Source organism: Pavona decussata, unplaced genomic scaffold, assembly GCF_977016875.1.
Source record: "Pavona decussata unplaced genomic scaffold, jaPavDecu1.1 SCAFFOLD_19, whole genome shotgun sequence".
Taxonomy (NCBI): Eukaryota; Metazoa; Cnidaria; class Anthozoa; order Scleractinia; family Agariciidae; genus Pavona; species Pavona decussata.
Genome location: NW_028145442.1, coordinates 2,335,731 through 2,357,500, shown reverse-complemented (window position 1 = coordinate 2,357,500; position 21,770 = coordinate 2,335,731). Strand labels below are relative to the sequence as shown.

Sequence of the window (21,770 nt, the reverse complement as noted above, 5' to 3'; positions counted from 1 at the left end):
ACTCGTTCCTTTTTCACCCGCAGAAACTCCCCAAAGTAAACCGAAGCTTGGCTGAGAAATTGATAGACGAGAAAAAAGACACAGAAAAACAGACAGCGAAAGTAAGTTTGGTTTAAAGCGTGAAATCTATTCAACAAAACTCTTGTTAAACACACGTGACCCAGACTGGCTTCATCGTTTGGTAACTTTCGTTCATTTTTGACCCGTTAACGAAGAAAAGCAACAGTTTTATCTACTCAGCCAATAAAAAAATATGTTGCATTCACATGCGGTGACATTTTTTTCCATTGACGTTTGCATTTTTTCCCGCGCTTGGCACCTAAACCTGTTGACAGTTGCATCTTTTTCCCGCGCTTGGCACCTAAGCCTGTTGACAGTTGCATCTTTTTCCCGCGCTTGGCACCTAGGGGTATTATTGACAGTTGCATTTAGGCTGTTGACAGTTGTATTTTTTTCCCGGGCTTGGGGCCTAAGCCTGTTGACGGTTGCATTTTTTCCCGCGCTTGGCACCTAGGCCTATTGTTGACAGTTGTATTTTTTCCCCGCGCTTGGCACCTAAGCCTGTTGACAATTGCATTTTTTCCCGCGCTTGGCACCTAGGCCTGTTGACGGTTGCATGCTTTCTGCACTTTGTTGCGTGATTTATCGTGTTTGACACCTTTTTTGTGGCGACTGTTACGCCTTGAACGGTAAAGATAACTATTCTTGCACTTTGTATTTACCAAAATCTTTCATTTCCACGCGATTGCTGTACAATAGTTAACAAGATGAGTTGATGTTTTTCAGCCTTCTGACGTCAGCAATCCCTTAAGGGATGAAAGGTTCTCAGCCATGTTTTCCAACCCAGACTTCCAAGTGGACGAGGAAAGCGAGGTAGGGTTACGGACTCTGCCTTAGAAACATGATAGCAACATGATGCAGTTATGGCACTTTGCTGCAGTCTGTTGAAGTCTTTGTCAGCTTTATTGTAATAATTTCAAACTCAGTACCTCTGAATCTCACTTTAAATTAAAATAGGGTAAAGTCGCACTACGGGCCTAAGTGGCTCTCACGGCCGGAACTTAACCGGTTACTGTAGCATGAAGCAACTAGGAGTATTCCCCCCCCCCCCCCCTCCTGGTTGGGATGCTAGTCCATCGCAGGGTTACCCCCAGCAGTATGTCGCCGGTACTCATTTATACACCTGGGTGAAGAGAGACAATGTGGAGTAAAGTTTCTTGTCTAAGGAAACAACACAGCAATGAAGAGACCAACCTAGCCTCAAACCACCAACCCTCGGATCGTTCGCCCGTCACATCGAAAGTCTGACGCGCTAACCACTAGACCACCCGCCTCTACGAATCTTAGTTTAGTTGCTGGTAAAAGCACAAGAAACGAAATAAAGCCGTCGTGTTATAAATAGATTGAGGGAAATTAAGTAAATGTATGGGACGCAATTCTCTTTAACAATGCATGGTCTCCTGACACTATGTAATGGCAATAAATGCGCCTGTGCTTCATGTCCCTTGCAGGAATACAAACTTCTTCACCCAGTGGTGTCCAAGCACGACAGAGAAAGACGAAAACGGCAGAAGCAAAAGGAAACCTTGCTTGAGCAATTTGACGAAATTGAGGTGAGCTGTAAACCTCTTAAGCGACAACAATCTCGAAGGATGATAAAAGTTTAAACTTGGACATGTGGTAGGAAAAACAAACTTGTGTACACTGGGGGAATGCTCTAACTACTGAGCTACAGATAGCTTACCACGCAGTCGTTTTTAAGGGAGTGGTATTTCCTTCCTCCCCACAAAAAGAGCTTCTACTGCTATACTATGTCTACTAATAAACAATAGGGACTTTACGCAAACATGACGCCGACGGCAACGAAAACGTCAACAACAAAAAAGGCTTAATGAGCTAAACAATGCTGTGCACGTGCATTACAAATCTTCGGCCAAACAACAACGTGAAATGCCCAAAATCAAGGTTGTATGGAGAGCGTGAGCACATGACAGTAAATTTTTATTCGCTGTGCTAACTTGAAGACCGTTCCCACCTGTTCTGTTTTTGGATAGTTCGGCCACATTCTAGAGGTTGAACGAATTGGAATAAGCGCAAAATAGTACAAGTAGCACGAACTTGTATTTTCAAGTGACGTTTTCGTTGGCTTTGCCGTCGTGGTTGCGTAAAGTCCCCAATTATTCCACGAGCGCGCGTTGGATATGAGATGATAGCTGGCAAACGAGGCGCATAGCGCCGAGTTGGCTATAATCATCTCATATCCAATAAGCGCGAGTGGAATAGTTGTTTTATTAAAAAAAAAAAAAAAAAAACAATCAAGAAATATTACTAGATCTTGCTGATTTCGCTTTGCAAGAACAACGAGAAGACAATGGTCGCTATTTCTCGGGCATGGTGTAGTGGCTCATATACCATGGCCGCTAAGCCAATCAATTCCCTGGAATTACAATGATCCAGTTTTTAATAACATGTGATATACTTTTGTGCATGCTATGATATATATTTCGAAAGCGTCTGTCATTGTGTTGTAACATTGCATCGTGTGATGTGATACTAGCTGGACTATGCTCAAAAACTGTTCTAGTTGTTAACTCGTGTGGTTCGGATGCGAACAAACAAGCATTTTTAACTGTAGCGTTCTTTATTTTGTAGGAACCTGAAGGCCGTCCCAGCGAGGAAGAGGAATCAAGCAGCTCGGAGGACGAGAGGGAATGGCGCGAGGAACTGAAGAGACAACGAAGAGAAGCGAAAAACAATGACGAGAAACGAGTGAACAGCAAACCAAAGTTTTACGAACTGAAATCCGGGGAGAACTTCAGAACCGTGAAATCAGCTAAAACGACATCAGCTTTGAAACAAAAGAAGTAAGTTGCTGTATTAGAGGCGGTGAGGTGGTGGTCTTGCTGGGTGGAGGGGGGGGGGGGGGGTAGGGAGAGGGGAGGGGTGGTTGATCCCGTCTTCCTAGCTGGTTTAAGCCAGGTTTACATGTGGTTAGCACTCTGGTTCCATGGTTCCTAGCTTAGTCACTAATACTGAGCAAGGAAAATAGTTTACTTTACCGTAACCTTAACTAACCGAGACTCGTTATTTAGTTAACATTTTGTTTTCGTTAGCAAGTTCCAGCAAGTAATTATCCTGTAACACCTTCGGCGTTTTGTGATCTTGTTTTGCCCGTGTTTCCCTGATACACGCTGGGTGAAACAAGTGTGAACAAGAAAGAAAACGAATATGTCTCAGGTGCTTGCTCGTAATAAATAACAGAGATGTAGAGTAATGGCCTGGCTAAACTTGGAACAATTATCCGGAAACATTTTGTTTCCTTCACGTGGCTAAGCTGTTGTTGTTCTCTCTCAGTTGGTTAAGCATACTTCTAAGGCAAATTTGCGTCCCTGAAGCAACAATGTTTCAGACAAATTGTGGTGCTGTGAAGCAAAATTGCGTGTTCACAGCAGATTATTGATAAATTTTGTTTCTTCGTGTAATTTTTCTTCTTTTTTCTAGGGTATCTCTTGGTGAGCGTTTGCAACGCGAGGAAAGTTCTGGTGTTGTTAGGTCCACAGGTTCAACCTTAGGTGAAAGGGAGATTACTTTCCAAGTGAAAAAGGTAAGAGGAATATAATTCGTTTGTTCAGTTCAGCAACGTGTGCTGTTAATGTCTTATGTTGACGAATCTCTGTAAACCTCTCACACCGAAAAGCTTAAAACAGCAGGCCTAGGCGAGAAATATTTTAAACGTTTTTAACCCCTAACATCAAAAAGCAAATTCTCTTAGCTTGTCCCCAAAGTTTTCTAATAAAAGTACAGGGCAGAAGCTATTAAAATATCAACAAAATCATTTTGGGTGATCATATCCTTAATTCTCACGACTTCAGGGGATGGATCCAAGTATTGATATCACATGGAGAAATTTGATGCTGATCACTGTTAGGGTTTAAAGGGTTTACAAATGAACATTTCAAAAGGGAACTTTTGCTTGATGCTTTTATATGAATGGTCACACTTCAGGATTTTGTCATGCCCCTCAGTTAGGGCCACCTTGTATGGTACGGTACGGACTAAAAAAATAGAATCACCTTTTACAGCGTAATTAACAGCACCACCGGTTTGGATTTCATTCACAGACTCAAAACCTAACATCACCTTGTACAACATAATAAACAGCACTACAGGGAAGTACTGCTCAGTAGCTTTCATTTGAATGGTCACACTTTAGGATTTCATCTACAGACTCTAATGTTAGAACCACCTTGCACAGCATAACAAACAGCACCACAGGAAAGTATTGCTCAGTAAATTTTCCAGTTCAGAATTTTTTTGCCAGTTCAGAATTTCATTCACAGACGTAAAATTTAGAACCACCTTGTACAGCATAATAAAAATTACCACAGGAAAGTATTGCTCGGTCACGCTTGGATTTCCTCCACAGGATCCATATTAACTGATCCGAGGTTCGATCAGTTCGTGTGAAGCTAGATCTGTGTTTATATTAACCACGATTCTGGTCATTGAAGAAGATTTTAAGTATAAAGCTTGTAGGCTGATGAATGCTTTGTGCTTTTCTCTGTGTAGAGTAACAAAGAGACGCGAAAGAACGAAGAAATCCGCGCTCATGTCAAGGAAAGGAAAAAACTTCGTCGGTCAGCCAGTAGTGTTCTGGGAAATGAAAAACGAAAACCAGTGTTTTGGAGAGGAAAAAGGGTTAGATGATACTAGCGAAGGAAGGTGTTCAGACTTTACTCGACGAGTGGAGAATGATACTGGGGTCACGGCTAACTCGTCGTTCTTTTATCAGAAACAAGTGACTAAAGCTACAATAGTTCTGTCATCGTGTTTTTACGTCGCTTTGTATTGCCTTTTTCCAGACAGGTATCAAACTGTTTTCTCGCAGATCATAGGGAAAATCTAACAAAACTGATACCGGTGGGGTTAGGGAGAAGTAATTCTTCTAGTAATTTCATGTTATATGAATTAGACCAAAGCACCGGCACTGATGAGTCACGTGACTTGTTCATTCCTTCGTACCGGACGCGATTGGCTGTCTCCCTACACCGTCGGTGTGTAATTTTAGTGGTCTTTTCTCAAGTCGTTTTGCGGTGGAAAATTTCACGTGGTGTACATGTATGCCCAAAACGTAAAAAGTGAATGGACGAAACGCTGTTGAAGGAGTCTTTTTATTTATTTTATCTCAAATAAAACATCAATCTACTATAGCCTTGTGACATTGTCTGTAATTGTTGGATACATGCACAAAGGTCCTTTTGACCGGATGAAACACTCTTTCTCGTGTTTGATATATAATTTAGTTTACATTACAATCTTGTTACCGACAGTTCAGTTGTTCCCTAATAAAAAAAAAAGAAAAATTTACAAGCGCTACCCGATACGTACACCCTTCTAAGGTGGACACTCGATGCTGTCGTATGGGTCTTGGTTTCAAAGAGGTTAACTGCGTTACATTTTACGACTAACATGCAATGTTTCACTTGAGACAGAGATTGGGAGATAAAGGTACTAACTCGTTTAAATTTCTGTGTTTGACATCTACATGGACAAGAAACTTATCCAACTAAAAATCAGCGATTTTTGAAGGACAATGTTTTGCGACAATACAGTTTAGCGAATTTGAAGAAAATCTCGGAAACTCAGTGTCATCCTCGGAGACCCAGAGGAAGTTAGTCAGGATGGGGCGAAGAGTCCACGGGCGAAATCAGGAACCCGAGTCTCCGAGAATGGGTAACTATCCTCGGAAAAGTAAACAAGCCTCTTCTCGATACTGTAAAAACTTTAAAACCCTGGAATACTATTTGCAACCTAGCCTCTCCCGACAAATTCTCCAATCTTAGTATTTTTAAGAATTTTCTACGTGCTACCTATTTTACCTTATTAGATACCACCTTTGACATGCCTGGCACCTGATTCCTCTCCCGTGACTGCCCGTGCCACCGTTCGTAATCTTGTGTTTTTTATTAGAGTTCTCATTGGTATTTTTTACTTGATTTTTCTAAGGTTAGGGTTGCTCCTCGCATGGGTATCATATCCCGTTCGTCCTTACCCTTTTGGTCTTTATTCTACTTCATATTTATTTATTAATACTTACTTGTTTCTTTGTAGTTTGTTGTTATTTATTAATTGACCAATAAAGCTGGAAAACTTAATAATAAGACTCATGAGTAATAATGAGTCGCAATGGTAATCATAATCAAAAAATACACGAAAATAAGAAAATTTCCTGTACAGATGAGGTAATAAAGATGAAAAAGTTTTTACCACCGAAAAAAGGTGAGTTTGCCTCGTGCCCAGACTGCTTCCTTATTACGCAAATCAGCCTGGCGTCTTTCGCCTTCCCATGGTGCCTTGCACTTTGCTCTCATTCAAAAGCGCAGGGTCTATATATATATATATATATATATATATATATATATATATATATATATATCGAAAATAAAGAAAAAAACTACACTTTCATCCCGACAAGCCTGTTTCGTGATCTCTCACTCTTCAGGGGATTTTAATGACAAGAATATACATAACCATCGTTTATATACTAAAAAATTTACATAATTACCGTTGCGGAAAATTTAAAATTTAAAATTTAAATGTTGCAATGCTTAGTTGTTACGTAATACGCTCTACTTTTATGTATCGAGCACTGTAATACATATATATATATATATATATATATATATATATATATATATATATATATATATATATATATACATATATATATATATTCTATAATTAGGGTAGGTGAGTAAAATACAGCTTACTTACCAGCTTATTTCGCTTTTTTTCTTCACTTAAGACACCCCCCAGCTCGGGTGGCTTAAGCCAGGTGACATTTTTCACATTCATCAACAGCTTCATGCTTCCCATTCGGAGAGCCATTCCTTGAAAGTCTCCATGATTGGGTGCATTGGAAGGTGGATTGTCAATGTTGAATAAGATTTCAGTTCGAGGAGAATCGTCTCCGCGGGATATCGTGTTCCACACATCAAAGCCGTCAACGGGGATAGGCTTTTGTGGATCATATGTGCCACCTGCAACGCGACAATTACACACAATAAAGATGATATCAGCAGCAAATTAAACCGATCTTATTTTAAGGCACAGTACAGCGCAAAAGAAAAAAAGACCAGACAGTATAGAACTAAGTAGTACCTTAAGTTCGAATGGGTGAACTGTAAATTCGTTTAAGCTACTTTCAGTGACCGTTGGTTGTGGTGAAAACTGAAATCGATACGGTGCTGTTGTTTTGGGACTATCGGTGTGATAGTTTCCCTTCAAATTCTTATATTATATTATTTATATACCATACGCTTGCTGCTATGACGCCTAACTGGGCATCACCAAGTTGCATCTGCCGCTGGCGGGGCCAGGAATTGCAGTCATGTTGATAGCCGCCGAAACTAAAATAGTACCTGGTCAACGGCTGATGATGGTGAATGGGTGATGCCTCGCAGTTGGCAGTCCAAGCCACTATATGATATCCTCTGTATACATGACTCCTTGGATAACTATAAATGGTTTGAACCCAGGAGTCATGTTATCAGTACGTAAATTATGATCAACCTGGTGAGTGTAGTCCTGAGAAGGACAGTTTGGGGTCACATGGACTGACGTTTCGACAACCTGAGCGGAAGTCATCTTCAGAGTCAAGTAAATTGTGGAACGTCGGTAGATGGTATAAATGTCTCTGGTTGTTGATCTGATTGGCCAGCGGAGTATTTATTTATTTTTTGTTTATTTAGTTTATTCAGTGCCACACACAATTAAGTTACAATGATTAATAATTTACAATTATTACAATGATTGCAATGGTTTAAAAATGATTACAAAGTTACAGTGAATGTTAAAGAGCGGCAGCCTATAAGAATCGAGAAGTGCATTTCAGCGACCACTTGGTCGAATTTCTGATATTTCGTCTAAAGATATCCTTGGATTAACTATTTTCGAAAATCATATTTTAAAGTTCCAAGGTATTTTATTTGTGGAGAAAATTGCAAGAGTTTGAAATGCGGCCTAGGTGCGGTCACGAGCGATGAAAACGGCGAAAATTTAGGTCAAAGGACGAAGTCCAGTTCACGGTGTAAAATAACCCAATGAACTTGAAACTTTACAAAAACCTAGACCAACCATCTCACAAGAAAATTAATACAATAAACATTCCAAACTCGCTGGTTGCTTTCTAAAGCATGCAGATTTGTGTACGCTACTCAAAATGACCTTGAAACTAATGCCTATTTTCATTAAAATAAAAGTGTTTCTGGTATGAAAAGACGAAAGAAAGACGAAGAAAAGAACTTTATTTGTTCCAAGTTTCAAGCTCTGTTTCAAACTCTTTCCCATTCAAGGAAGATAGAATATGCGTGCGACAGGTGCGATACCTGCGGCTCGCAATTCACGCCACGAATTATGAGATCAGAACCGATTCACAAACACTTGACATCTGGAGCCCGTGAATGTTTCCAAACATCACATATTGGTTCCTAAAACTAATCAGACTGAGTGAAGACAGCCTTTCAATGTTTTTCGATCCCAGATTTCTTTCCTACTCTCTAAAATAACTACGAAACATGTGCAACAAATTTGCATGCCATTTCGATGTCGCAGGAAAAAGTAGTGCAAATCAAACTTTACAGCTCCTTTATCTTCTTAAATGAAGCAGTCGATCAGTAAAATGGAGAAAAACGTGTGACTTTGTTCCTGCCGTGTTGTTTTGAGTGCTCGTTTTTAGCAGCGACCGCTCAAATCAATAAGCCAGTGTGACACTGAACAACTGTAACTCGATATTCACTTCCCTGATGTGGGTAACGCGCACGTGATCCTGGCCAGGCATTTCGGTATGCACTCCTGCGCGTACCCCAGGGCTCTTTTAGAAACTGTAAATAGTGAAAAGTACTGCTTGTGGCCCAAGCTACGAATACGTGATCCTGGGTCAACTGACTGTTGACCCATTATTTCTTTTTACCGTAGAAAACTTAACAAGACAGCGACATGACAGAGACCAAACCGAGAATTAACAGGATGCGGCAACCGTGGACACCTGTTTCCAAGCTGGTTGGCTGTCGTCAACACGGTGTAGCACAGCAAATTAAGGTAGAGCAACGAAATCGTAAAATCGCCGTAGTATCTTCGGAAATATTCGTAAAATCTTCGGAGTATCTACGGTGCCGACCAATCACTTTGAATAAAAAAATCACTTGAATGAAAACAAAACAAAAATTATTCGGCGTATCATCGGTGCTGGTTAATCACTTCGAATAAAAAAAATCACTAAATTTGAATGAAAAACAAAAACAGACTTTCGGATAATCTGCGGAGTGTTTTCGGAAATATTCGGAGTATAAAAGAAATTACTAAAATGAAAAAAAACAGACTCTGAAAAATTCCGCCGGAATTCCGGCGGAATTCCGGATTCCTGGTATTCCAGCTTACCCCTAGGAGAGACTGTTGTAGCCCCGGAATCGACTGTTGACACCGTCGCCCTGTAATAGACTGGTGACGCCGAGGAACAGACTGGTGACGCCCCGTAATAGACTGGTGTCGCCCTGGAATAGACTGGTGTCGCCCTGAAATGGACTGGTGACGCCCTGCAATAGACCGGTGTCACCCTGTAATAGACCGGTGTCGTGTCGCCCTGGAATATACTGGTGTCGCCCTGGAATAGACTGGTGTCGCCCTGGAATAGACTGGTCACGCCCTGGAATATACTGGTGTCGCCCTGGAATAGACTATGGACGTTCTAGAATGGCTGGTGTCGCCCTGGAATAGACTGGCGATGCCTGAAGTAGACTGGTTATCTTTCTCAACCACCAAAGATGAAGACTAGAAAGACGGTTTCAAACAATGTGCCTGGCTAGTCCCCCACACGCTGTACCGAGTATTGACTTCTAGTAGGACAAACGAGATATGCTCCCATGGTGTCCGGGCATGGGTAGAGAATCCAACGCCCACCAATCATCATCCTGATGTCGACCCGATACCGCCTACAATTACATCCTCCCTCAGTGGTAAGAACTCTAGAAATGCAATGCTTTACAAAGGCAAAGCAAAATCTTTATAGGCTAGCTTGTACAATTACCTCAGTATAATCCTCCGCGCCCGACTCACAAGTCGTACAGTCAATCAGCTTAGCCTGTTGAGTAGAGTGGTATATGAAACATGTCTCGAGAGATTTGATGCGATTTGGTGAGTCACAAAATAAGACCCCTGACGTAGTTAAAGGGGAGGTATCACGAAAATTTGCTGTCATTTCAAAACCCAAAAATGTTTAACTGTTAGCAGAAACAACAAAATAATTGTCAAGTTTGTTAAAAATTATCACCCCAGTACAATAAAACTGTCGATTAGTGCCTCTGGCCAGAGACAGGGTAGGCCAGTTTCGATTGAAACTTGAAAAATATTAGGCTAATGTTTTTCAAGTTCTCGCATTTTTGTTTCCAAAATGCGCTAGAACAGATCACAAGTTGTTTCTTTCAAGAATTGAGTTGATTTCGTTTCTCTAGTCATTCTAGAATTATTTGGCAGGTGATTGAAGGCCTTATTTCATCATTTTTAACAAAAGATATCAAACCCAACAACAACAGACGGGCAGATACGGAAGGGCCATCTGTGAGGAAATCAGAGAGCCCTAAAGCGTCAACTGAGGGAAGCCCCAGAGCACCCGCGGTTGGGCTACAAACCCAGCTGGTCCACATAAAGAAGAAGATATCCGTCCTGTGCCGTGTTGCTAATCAATGAAAGCGAAGGAAACGGAAGCGGAAGACCAGGAATGCTTTCTTCAAAAGGCCCTTACGCCTTTGCTAAATCGCTGTTTACTGAAAGCAACGGCAGTGTTGTGGATGTGTCCCAAGAGCAACTGGAGGATCACTTGAAAGCGATCCCCTCCGCAACATGCACCTGCCACACATGGCTGCTGTTTCGAGGTCAGCCTCCTTAGGTGTAATTTCTGATATGTCCAACCTCAAATTGACAGAAGCTCGCGAATTGGTGTGGAAGGCACGTACCCAAAGTGCTCCGGGTATGAATGGTTTATCATAAAAGCTGTACAAGAACAACCCGCTCGTGTTGGTGATCACACGGTCCTTCTGCAACGTGCCTTGAAAGGACTGATTGGTGCCTTGCGGATGATATCCATATTTCCAAAGAGAAGAATTCAACCAGCCGGTATCGGAAGCCCGATTTCTCTACTAAACGTTGAGGGTAAGATCTTTTTCGGCGTCATTGGCCGCGGCATGACCAACTTTCGTGTCGATAACGGGTACATCGATACTTCTGGACAGGCGACCAGTATCCTAGGGCTCTCTGGATGCCTGGACCACGCTGGATACCTATCCCACATGACTTCTTCCAAATTCCAGGAGCGTATTTCGATTCAGTCTTCATGTACTTCACTACTCAGCACTACAACATCAACCAACCAAGCGCTGGAGGTTGCCATCATGATGGACTGTGTTTCTCTACTCATTATTATGCTTCGAGAAGCGAAAGACATAGCTAAGAGGGAGATGTTGGATAGAGGTAAGTGCTACCACCGAAGGAAGCATTCATGGACGATGTTACGATTCTAATTAAATCCAGGTCAAGTACTGAGCGCCTCTTCCAGCGTCTAAACGAACTCTTCACTTGGTGTCGGATGGAAGCGAAGCCTAAAAGAAGTTGCAGTCTCTCAATCGTAGATGGTCAAGTTAAGAAAATCCGGTATCCATTTGTGTGACCAGATTCCAACCGTAAAGGAGCAGCCTATTAAGAGTCTCGTCCATTGGTAAAGCAGCCGCTTACATCATCATTGTGAAACCGAGATTAAGAAGCTACTAGGATAGGATTATGAGCCATTAATGAGTTCGTCCTCCCACGAAAGCTAAAGGCATGGATCTTCCAACATGGCCGCCTCTCTCTCTTCCATCGTTGATGAATTCGAGGCTGGCAAGGTGCGTTTCCACATCATGCTCTGGGACTCACCCACCAAGTGATCCGCGAGATACAACTTGAGAAGAAATCCAGCCGAAAATGGTCAGCAGAACGGGCGGTAACTGAAGCAGAAGCTAGCCTTAGAAAACGGACATCGTCGGTGCAGTGCAAAGTGAACGAACTGGCATGGACAACAAAGCACATCTCTGGTTTTCCTCGCATGAATCAAAAGCCGTCGTGAAATGGTCATCGAGAAGGTTGGCGCCATTGATGAAGAAAGGAGGTCAGCCACAGCTACTGGTTTTGCTAAACAGTGTGCTTGCTTGATCTAGGAAGAGGTAGAACAGAGAAAGCTCAGCTGGTCAACCCTTGTTTAGATGGAACCATTGCAAATCAGCCTCCCCCTCAGCTCGCCCTATGGCCTCCTTCGGATATTTTAAGTCCGACTCCTGCAGACGTGTGCACCTCGCTTTACCAACCGTGCCGTGGAGAAGAAACTTTATTTTCGCCAACGAACGCAAGAGAAACCGATGCGAGCCCGTTCGAGCTGACTGTCAAAATCGAGGCTGGTCCTGCAGCGTTAACCCCGTTGAAGTCTGTTGCCGTGGCTTCATCGATAGATCGACCATGTCCTCCCTGTAAAACGTCGGACTCTCCCAAAAAAACTAGGCGGTTAACCGTCAAGTCTCTCCAAGAGGAAGCGGAGACAGCATCCAATTGGATTTGGCAATCATCATGCAGTGCTCCACACAACTAAGCTTGCATTGACCAAGTATGCTATTTCACTGCACCAGACGGAGACCCTTGAGATCTGCTGCACTCGTTACATACAGCATAGAACTTTGAGGTATATTGCTTCCTTTATATACCATACTCTTGCTGCTATGACGCCTGACTAGGCATCACTGGGTGGCATCTATCGCCGGCGGCGCCAGAAACTGTAGCCCCATTGATAGCCGCCGAAACTACAATAGTTTTTGGTCAATGGCTGATGAGGGTGTTCTCTCGCATTTGGAAGTTAAGCTAATGTAAGATATTCCCTTTAATATTTCCTTATTCCCTAAGTATGTTTTCAACAAAGGCTGTTGCTTTTTCCGAGGCTATATAAGTAACATAAAACAGTCGCGTATTTAGAGGAGGGTTCCCTCTTGTGTTTTAGACCAAAATCGAGGTCCGTAGGGCAGAGGCGCGAAATATTTTGTTTCACCAAAAGAAGCACGTCGAGCGCTCGAGAGGTGGCCCCCACTTACCTGAAGGTCTGGATTTGCCACTGAAAAGTAATTGTTTAACGAGGTTATTTACCTGCCAAGTTAATAAGAGTGGGAAAGAAATCGGTGATGTGTAGCAGTCCTTTGCATTTTACTCCGGCATTTTCCAACATTTTTCCATGTACAAGGGCAGTTCCTCTTACGCCTCCCTCCCACAATGTATGCTTTCCTCCTTTCAAAGGCCAGTTATATCCTCCAAACATTGGCTGTCCGCCATTGTCAGTACTGAAGACGGTGAACGTGTTGTCCCAAAGCCTTAATGATGAAACAATTGAAAGTAAGTCTGAATTGGCTTTTGTCTGCACTTGGTCAGCACGGCATGAACTTGAGCAAATGGGGAACTTTTCAAGGCAACCGTGACAGGAGCGCACTTTAAGACATTGTTTAAGACATTGTTTCTCGTTTTTTATACTACTTCGAGAATATTCCAACTCGATCAACTTGCATAATGAGGCTAAGCCATCCATTAGTTGGATTCTTAAGGACGGCGTTCAAGTTTAAAAAGAGACAAAAATATTGACCGCCATGTGTTCACGTTTTCTGCAGAAACGTGATGAAGACGACAAAGAAATCCATCAAATATGTAGTGGAGATAAAAGGCGATTGTTTTCACTCCTTAAAGCAATCGTTTTATGACCTTCTCGTTTCTGCCACTGTCATCGTCTGGCCCGTAGTGCCACTCCGTCAATGAGTACATAGTATCGCTTCCCCTGAAATCTCAACAATGCCCTTCCCCCGGCCCCTCCCAGCGTTGAGACAGAATTAGTAAATGCAGAGACGGTTGGGGTAATAAAATCTGATAATAATAGAAATATAAAAATGCTTGTAACTTTTAAACTTTTTACTTGTAACTTTTAAGAAAATCTGAAGGGGTCGTACAAAGGTCTACATAATAAGGAGGTATAATAATAAAATGCCTGTAACCTTTCAATCATCTGCTTTAGTCGGGGATAACATGTACAATTTCCTCTTTTTCTCGGTTTTCTGTGAATTTTAAAAGTTTGTACAATTGCCGCCACTTTAAGTCACTGCCAAGAATTTAAGAGAATAGTCTTGTCGTGGTCTGTGACGTCAACTGGGGAAGCATTGTTTGTATCCTGTAAACAGGCTGTCAAAATGGGACATAAGGGAAGAGAAAAATCGGCGAGCGAGGAGATACCCTACTGGGGAGCCTGTTCACAGGCTACATAGTTTGAGGCTAAGAGGAAATTTAGTCCTAAAAAAGGACGAACTACATTGAGGTCTCTAAAACTCCAGATAGATGTGTTGTAGCTAACTGCAGCAACACAGCAGTTCCAGAGAAAGGTATTTTTGTTCATACGATTTCTTTCTGGGGTGTCCCATGAACCTAGTTTAACGGCCTTAGCTCCCACGAGGGTCCTGTAGCTCAGTTTTAAAGCATCCGAACTATTAACCGGAAAGTCTTAGGTTCGACTCCTGAAAGGGGCACTCGGATTTCCTTTTTCCGAGTATGCCTGCGTCATTCACTGAATAATACATCATTCTCAAGAAGAGCTCTTGTTACCGTCAGGGTGGGAATAGGTAACCGGTAATTATTTGGAGGTTCAAAGGCATGATTACAGACTAGTGAATGGACTTTCGACCGGGATAGAAACTTTAAATCGAGAATGCATCAAAGATAACTTAGTGCTAACTAAGTATGTGCAATGATGACGTTTGAAGAGCCTCTTAATTAACGTATCCACGAGGCTGAGAAAAAGACTAAACGCTACATCGGAAGACAGTGTGACCGTTGTACAATGATCCCATCAGCAGATGAGTTAACATGAGCCACACCAGGAGACATACCCTTTATCTTTGAACATTTTCGTGATGTTACCCACAGCTTCATCTAAGATATCTACCATACCCGCGTACTTCCTCCTCGTCCTTTGCTTAATGAAGTCGTATTTCTTTACATACTCTTTCGGTGCTTGAATTGGATGGTGAACATTTTGGAAGGCCATGTACAGGAAAAGTGGTCGTTCGGGGTTGTGAGCATCGATGATCTCTTTTGCTCTCTAACGAGACAAAAAAAAATGGTGGTGTTAATCAATGACAATAATAGTTGTGGCACGGGTGGTCTGCATCAACAGAGATCGATGGCTCCGTGAAGCCCCGGACGAAAGCCGCCCTCGCGTTATTCCCAGGGAACACAGGCTAGCGCATACAACCACATCGATCTTTGCTAAATGGCATAAGCCAAATGTCAATAAGTCAGGACATTTTCTGGCTGCTACGTCCAAAAAAAAGGCACCTCAGAGAAAGAAAGTAGGACGTCAGTTACAGTCGAAGCTCTCGTAAGCGACCACCTCAGAAATTGGAAAAAGTGGTGGTAACTAGAGCTGGTCGCTTACGAGAACGCAATCTTGCGAGCGGCCAAAACCTGAATCAATAGAAGCAGGTCACTTACTAGGGGCACCCAATGAAAGTTTTCTCTCAAATCCTTTGACACGCAATTTTAGTCTATCTGGAGTGCCTTAAAGCACTGTAGGTTCATTTCAGGCCTCGCTATAATATTTTTATCTGTTCGGTCGTTCTAGGGGAGCTTGAGTCTTTTCGAAATTACTAGGGCATCTTTGTCCATTTCCCGAAAACCTTAGGTCTTATTTCCTTTCCGAAAATCTTAGCTAACCTTTTTACGGCCCCCCAAACGACATTTTTATCAATCCGAAAACACCAGGCCTTAGATTTCTCATATCACGAAAGTTCGAGGTGGAAATTCCCTTTAGAAAATTGTAGGGGATTAAGGGTCTTCCGAACAGATAATTTAACGAAACGATCCGTTGGGTGCCCTTGACTTACCAGGGCTTTTAGCATAAAGCTTTCTATCCTTAGTCTCAGGGTAACACTCTTGATCAAGCCGTAAATCGTCTTGAATTTTAGATTCGAGATCTTAATCTACGAACATTTTTAGGCAGTGCTATATTACTGTAAATGTGATCACGAAATGTATACTTTTATTAAAGAGTTGCCGTAATACGTATCAGAATCTTTGATTGGTCGCTTAGAGAGCTTAAAAACAAAGGAAAAGATCAGTTGGTAATTCCCAATAGAGGTCGCCGTCGTTTATGGGAGCGGTCGCTTACGAGAGCTTTTGATTACAGTGACAATTCAAACGGGGTTTCACAATGGTGATCGTAACTAGAGCTCGTCGCTTACGAGAATGGTCGCAAGGAGAGCTTCGACATTACCACATTTAACAGAAGTGAAGTTTTCATAGAAATTCTCTGACCTTAACATATTCGAAGGTGGCATATTTTCCGTCCAAGTCTGTCACTGGTTCGGTGCAATTACGGAAATCCACAATTCCTTCGCGTTTATGATCAAAATGACCCCCAGCACCGTTCCAGTATCCATAGGCAGTGTCAAAACCTCTCTCGGTTGGAACATAAGGCCACTTGTAGAAACCAAGATGCCACTTTCCTACCAGATGAGTGGCATAGCCTGGTAGAGACAAAGGCAAAGTTACGACAACAAAGCAACTTGAAGATTTTCGGGTTAGTTGACCCAAATGGAGAATTCAAACATAAGGAACTACAGTACAATCAAGGCTAAACAGTTCTGAAGGCAGTCTACTGGAGGTTTCTTTCTTGGACAACGGGCGCCTGTAGACAGGCTAGGCTAGCCGCGGTAGAACTACAATAGACCCTTATCACTCAGGCGGCCATGCTGAGTCTCGGGGGAATAAAAAGCGTTGTTTTCTCACGGCAAGCCTCGGCCAGATGTGAATTCAGTGCGAGGCTTGCCTCCTGAGACTCAACATGGCCGCCGTGTGATAAAAGTCTAGTCATTTTAGAAATAAAACAAAGCCGCATAAAAATAAAACATTATAACAATCAATTGAAACGAACAGAAAAGGGTCCGCCACATGCAGCTGAGTTTATAAAATTCGTGGTCTTGAATACACTCCTATAATCTTTGATTATTGCTCGTCTTAACATATTTTTACTGTCTGCAAGACTTCCAAGCTAAGACTATAGGTTGATTACATTACCGCCCTGTTGGTTCTAAAACAAAAAGAAAATTTGATCACATAGTTTGCATAAAAATGGAAGTCTTATTGAAGAAATCTTATTGTTCCTAAACACCAACAAGGCTCCCATGACGTAACGTGCACTCAACTTATTTGCTTTTGAGAAAATGAGAAAACTCGAGTGTAAGTCAGCTGACGTAATGATCAACGTTTAATAAAGGTATTTTGATTATGGTTGACGGATCGACGCCTAAAACAGCTTACGCGACAAGAGCAAAAGGTTCATGGTACTGATGATTTGTTGTAGGTTTATCTTGGTTATTTACTTTGAATTTCACGCCAGCCGTTAAGTGCAAACATTGAGTAGGCAAAATCTAGTTGTCGACGATTGTTGAAAGAACTGTATCTTTCCTTTTAATTGCTTACCGACTTCCCTCAACTGTCCTGGAAGAGTCTGGAAATCTAACGACAATCCAAATGGACTGGAGGGATGAATAGTCTCATGTTGAAGTCCTTGTGGAAACAAATGTAAAAGAAATAATATATTAAACCGCTATTCACTGCAAGGAGAGATTGAGAGAACTCAACCAGCGACAACGCTGCAAAATAAAAGGCTTAATGAGCAAAAACAATCGCTCTGCACGTGCACTTTGCGGTCCTCTGCTAAACAACAACGTCAAATGACCAAATCTTCTTATCAAGGTTTTGTAGAGAAGGTCAACACGTGACGGTAAATTTTTCGTTACCTTTCTTAAAAGTTTCCAACGGAAGAAGGCATAAGCTTTCGCACACAAAATTGTCCAAATAGCATTTCCATGCAATTCCAAACACTTTACCACCCCAACATTTTCGATTTTGCACTTCGAGAAAGGTGTAAATAATTGGCAGTCTCTGTAGTTCCGTAAAGCGTGACATCGTTTACACGTGATTCGGATTACATATTCAATTTTTGCTGGAGGTCTGGCACTAGTCACACAAGACAGCGTAACATCAGGGATGGAGACCGTAAGCTCGGGGTCCACGAAACCCCATGTGTTGTACCAAAAAATATATTTTTAGAAAAATTGCGCCACCATTCACGCCATAAACCCGCGCGGATACACGCAAATTTGCGTGAGGCTACTACCTTATCTCGTACCCTGACCTCAGTCGGTTCGGGGATGTCGAAATGCTGACCGTGGGAGATCTGGGTACGAGATTACTACTACCTTACTCCCAAGCCCAATTTAACTAGCAGAGCTCTAATATCCGTTTTGTAAATTCTACCTTCCCCAATTTTTTTTTTTTTTTTTTGTATCTGCACAGAGGTAGTGACCAACACGAAAGCCTTGCTCCTTTGGTCACTACGCACTTCTTCTCTAGAAGGTAAAACCAATTAAATATAATGCTATGCACGTTTGTTTTCTTACCATAAAAATATATTGTATTTGGAATAAGTGTGAATAAAAATTGAATTGAATTGAATTGAAATTACCCTGTACACGTTAAGTTCCTGCGTCTAAACTTACTAGACTACAGCTGTGAACTATAGCATTGGAGACAACTCCAGGAAATTCTCCTGGCTAAGTAGAAACATTAAACCTTACAGTACAGATATAAAAATATTCTCCGCAATGCTGATATATATAAACTTAAATTTCATTTGAGAAGTCAGTTTCAACCATTTATTTCAATTTTTGTTCATATTTATGATTACGAATTATTTTGTCTTACATGTAAACCTTTCTACTACCCGAGCGAATGGTCAGTTGTCTGAATAAATAAATGAACATCTGTTTATTGTGAAATTATTTACATAATCTCAACCTTGCTGTCATAAATAAAGGTTTTCTTATTCAAAAGTGGAAACTTAGATCACGCGCCGTAAGCACGCTGGCGTAGACCAGACTCCCGCCATTTCCGGATTATTTAAAACGAGGCAACTACCTTATAAGGGATTTACAACGAAAAATCGAACAAAATGGCAGCAGAAAACGGTTAAAAATGGATTCAGAAAGATTAAGTTGGGTAATTTTATTGCATGAAATAAGGCATTTTGTTTTGGTTTGTTTTGTTTTGTTTTTTGAGCCTGATATTGTAGCCTGTGGGTACGAATGGTTGGCATGGCATCAGTAAAACCAAACTGCATGGCATGTGCTATCCTGCAAAGATCTCGGATAAGAGAGAAAGATCATACAAAGCTAAAGCTTTTAGTTACAAAGAGAAATAATTCAGGCAGAACAAACAACAACAACCTTCTCCCCTCCCAAACCCTAAAAAAATAATGAAAAGAATAGCCGTTAAACATTTTTGGTGTATGACTCAGTTCTCCGTTATGTTACGTGAGGCATACAAATAAGACCTTACTTTAATCTTCTTTCTTTCTGTACTCTTTCTATCATCCCGAGAAAAACTTTTTCAGTTCATCACACGATTTTGACAAATTCATTCCCCCGATCATCTGCGAATCATCCTATTCGCAACCTATGACACTCTCAAAAAGTCGCCAAAAATCAGCAAAGCCAGTTTTTAAAGAAGTTTCCATGTTTTTTTTTTTCGAAGAGATAGAGATTTTTTATTTTCACCTGAAGTCGGCGTGGTATAGTCAGTTAAAATCGCACGAGACTGTTGCTTAGCTGACTTGATGAGTTTCTGGTCATTAAACAGAAGAAAGATTCTCGCAGTTAGTACGCAACTTAAGCAATTGCGAAAAGTAAGCCTGACAAAAAAAATCAAGCTTGAACGGGAATCGAACCCATGACCTCTTCGATGCCGGTGCAGTGCTCTACCAACTGAGCTATCAAGCCAGCTGGGAGCTGGTCATATTGTGAGTTCGTAATATACCTGAGAAGGATGAATAAATGAATGTAAATATGTGAAGCATATATTTTGAACTGGGGATGAAAGATCAAATAGAATTAATATCCTCGCAGTTTGTACGCAACTTAAGCAGTTGCGAAGAAGCTGCGATCTTCTATTTGATCTTTCATCCGCCATGGCACCCAGACAAACGCCATCGCGCCGCCTTCAAGCACTTGTAGGTGAACACGCGCAAAGACAAAGGCTTACTATGCATCCATCGACAAGTTGCTGTCCAAGCTTGAGCTCAGGTCTAGCGGAAATGAGCAAGAAGTACTCTGCGCTTTGGGGAATATCCGGTTGTCATTGTCAAACACCTGATAACGAAAGCTTCTCCCTCTCTGCTAAAATTTTACAAAATCGACGGCGAGATTGTGGAAGCCGAACATAAAGTGTGTAAGCGAGTTTTCGTCGTGTGCGTGGATTAGGCTGCATGACTGTTTCAGAAATGCTGCCGGGTACAATGCACGAGAATGATCTATTTGATATGTTTCCAGTGTTTTCTAAAGTGGCACATATCCTTGCAGTGATGCCTACTACATCGTATTCTGCAGAACGATCATTCAGTGCGTTGCGCAGATTGAAAACTTACCTCCGCAGCACCATGGGGCAACAACGTGTAACTAGCATCGCACTTATTAACATTGAAAGGGCATATACCAACTCTGTAGTCAACAATGACATGAATCTTATCTTTGATATCTTCGGCCGTCGCAATGACAGAGACAGCTATTTCTTTTAATGTGTTTTATGAGCTCATATGATAGATTCATATGTAAGAATATTTCAATTCATATGTTGGCCTATGTTAGTGCATCGTATGACCCTCGTTTCTTTTCGACTGTTTCGTAAACATTTGGGCAACTTGCAAAACTTTTGGTTTCACCGCCTCCCCTGGCAAAAAATTGCTCGTCAGTACGCCTATGCCAAAAATGCTGTGAATTGTGAACGTCAGTTAGGTAGCGTTCGCAAAGTTTCCAACGTAGCATTGTTAAAACTCATCAGAAACAATTGCCTGCACGGTGTAATAGAACTATGTAGATACATAAGTATCATGCTGTGGTACATTTCATGTCATGCTCGTTATTATGAAAACAAATGATGCCTTTTATTTTACCTGTGTGAATCGGATATCTGCCGGTCATAAGTGCTCCCCTTGCCGGTGTACAAACGGGTTGAACATAATAATTGTTCAGGATGACTCCTTCTTTAGCCAGCGAGTCTATGTTTGGAGTGCGGATCTTAGATCCGTGAAATCCAACGTCGATCCAACCAAGATCGTCAGCTAACATGAAGAGGATGTGTGGCTGTGAGGGTTTTGATCCAGCTTCCGTCTCCTGAGACATCAAAAAGTTCAAGGCGAGAAGAGACAGCAAAGAAACCACTAAACCTCGCCCAGAAGCCATTGTTGCGGGAGTGAATTTAAAGCAAAGGCGTAAAATCTTACCCACAATTTATTTGATACGCAACAACATTTAGTCTGAAATGTCAGCCGTCTCCTCACCCTAACCCGCGCCCCCTGTGGGTTAGAGGGAGGAGACATTCTTCCCAAAATCACAGCATGGATCCATGACGACCCGTTGGGCTGCCTTATTAGCAAAAATTTCCAACTAAAAGCATATGCATGTCATAATATTTATTTTCCGTGCAAATACCAAAAACTTAAAAGACCGTTTACTAAACTTATTTGCAACTGATGCATAGTTGAATTACAGAGTTAAAATAAAATAACAATACTATATAAAGATACTTAAAATAAATTAGTATATTATAAA

General features: G+C 41.7%; 2 protein-coding genes across 2 annotated transcripts in view; one reads left to right on the top strand and one right to left on the bottom strand.

Moving 5' to 3' along the window:
* The window catches only part of LOC146487028 (nucleolar protein 10-like), an 18,773-nt gene extending 13,557 nt beyond the window's left edge, over nucleotides 1-5,216 (top strand). Inside the window, exons 19-24 of the mRNA XM_085091722.1 lie at nucleotides 24-101; nucleotides 787-873; nucleotides 1,512-1,613; nucleotides 2,653-2,864; nucleotides 3,502-3,604; nucleotides 4,570-5,216. Of these exons, the coding sequence (XP_084947848.1) occupies nucleotides 24-101; nucleotides 787-873; nucleotides 1,512-1,613; nucleotides 2,653-2,864; nucleotides 3,502-3,604; nucleotides 4,570-4,707 (720 nt within the window). The 3' untranslated portion in view covers nucleotides 4,708-5,216. The remainder of the gene's footprint in view (nucleotides 1-23; nucleotides 102-786; nucleotides 874-1,511; nucleotides 1,614-2,652; nucleotides 2,865-3,501; nucleotides 3,605-4,569) is intronic.
* A 1,525-nt stretch (nucleotides 5,217-6,741) lies between these two features.
* LOC146487027 (arylsulfatase B-like) lies at nucleotides 6,742-21,468 on the bottom strand. Its single transcript, XM_085089688.1, has 6 exons — nucleotides 21,113-21,468; nucleotides 17,584-17,670; nucleotides 16,417-16,628; nucleotides 14,991-15,202; nucleotides 13,216-13,436; nucleotides 6,742-7,040 (listed from the first exon to the last, which is right to left on the bottom strand). The coding sequence occupies exons 1-6, from the start codon at nucleotides 21,399-21,401 to the stop codon at nucleotides 6,742-6,744; spliced, it is 1,320 nt and encodes a 439-aa protein (XP_084945814.1). The 5' UTR covers nucleotides 21,402-21,468.
* Nucleotides 21,469-21,770: the final 302 nt, after the last annotated feature.